The sequence below is a fragment of the Penaeus monodon genome, chromosome 15, assembly GCF_015228065.2.
Source record: "Penaeus monodon isolate SGIC_2016 chromosome 15, NSTDA_Pmon_1, whole genome shotgun sequence".
Taxonomy (NCBI): domain Eukaryota; kingdom Metazoa; phylum Arthropoda; class Malacostraca; order Decapoda; family Penaeidae; genus Penaeus; species Penaeus monodon.
The window spans coordinates 6,831,392-6,831,887 of NC_051400.1; the positions used below are offsets into that span (position 1 = coordinate 6,831,392).

The following is a 496-nucleotide window of genomic DNA, read 5'->3' on the forward strand; positions in this document are numbered from 1 at the left end:
TGTTCCTTAAATGTATTGTGAATTTACTGCATTAATATTATTTCCTTGTGCTCTGTAAATTCTAATTCATATGTTAAATTGCAGACAAGATGCCAAGGAAGTGCATGGTCTGTGGTCTAACACAGACCAACAATCTGGCTGTGTTTACTTTCCCCAAGTCACAACACCAGAAGTCTGCGTGGGTTACTGCCATACAGCAGGTGATTCCTGGCTTCTGTGCTCCACAGGTAAGTCTAGACAGATGTCTAAGCAAATGAAGGAAGTGGAAGTGTAAATTAGAGGCAACAAAGAACAAGGAACAAGAATGGATGATAAGTAGAGATTTTTGTTGGTTTGTTTACTTTTCAGTTTAGTTCTTGACCTTTGGAGAATGAAAAGACAGGATTGTGAATTTTTTCTGGTTTCTGACAAATGTTGATAATAAAAGTTAGTTAAGTAATCAGTTATCTGAATTGCAGACAGTGCAGAGGAATTTCAGATGTTTCAAATCATACCA

At 36.9% G+C, this 496-nt stretch overlaps 1 protein-coding gene across 1 annotated transcript in view; it reads left to right on the forward strand.

Annotated features, from left to right (window-relative positions):
- Positions 1 to 496, forward strand: part of LOC119581718 — a gene marked incomplete at its 3' end in the record, with an annotated part of 6,513 nt that overhangs the window by 1,953 nt on the left and 4,064 nt on the right. Inside the window, 1 exon segment of the mRNA XM_037929842.1 lies at positions 85 to 227. Coding sequence (XP_037785770.1) covers positions 90 to 227 — 138 coding nt within the window.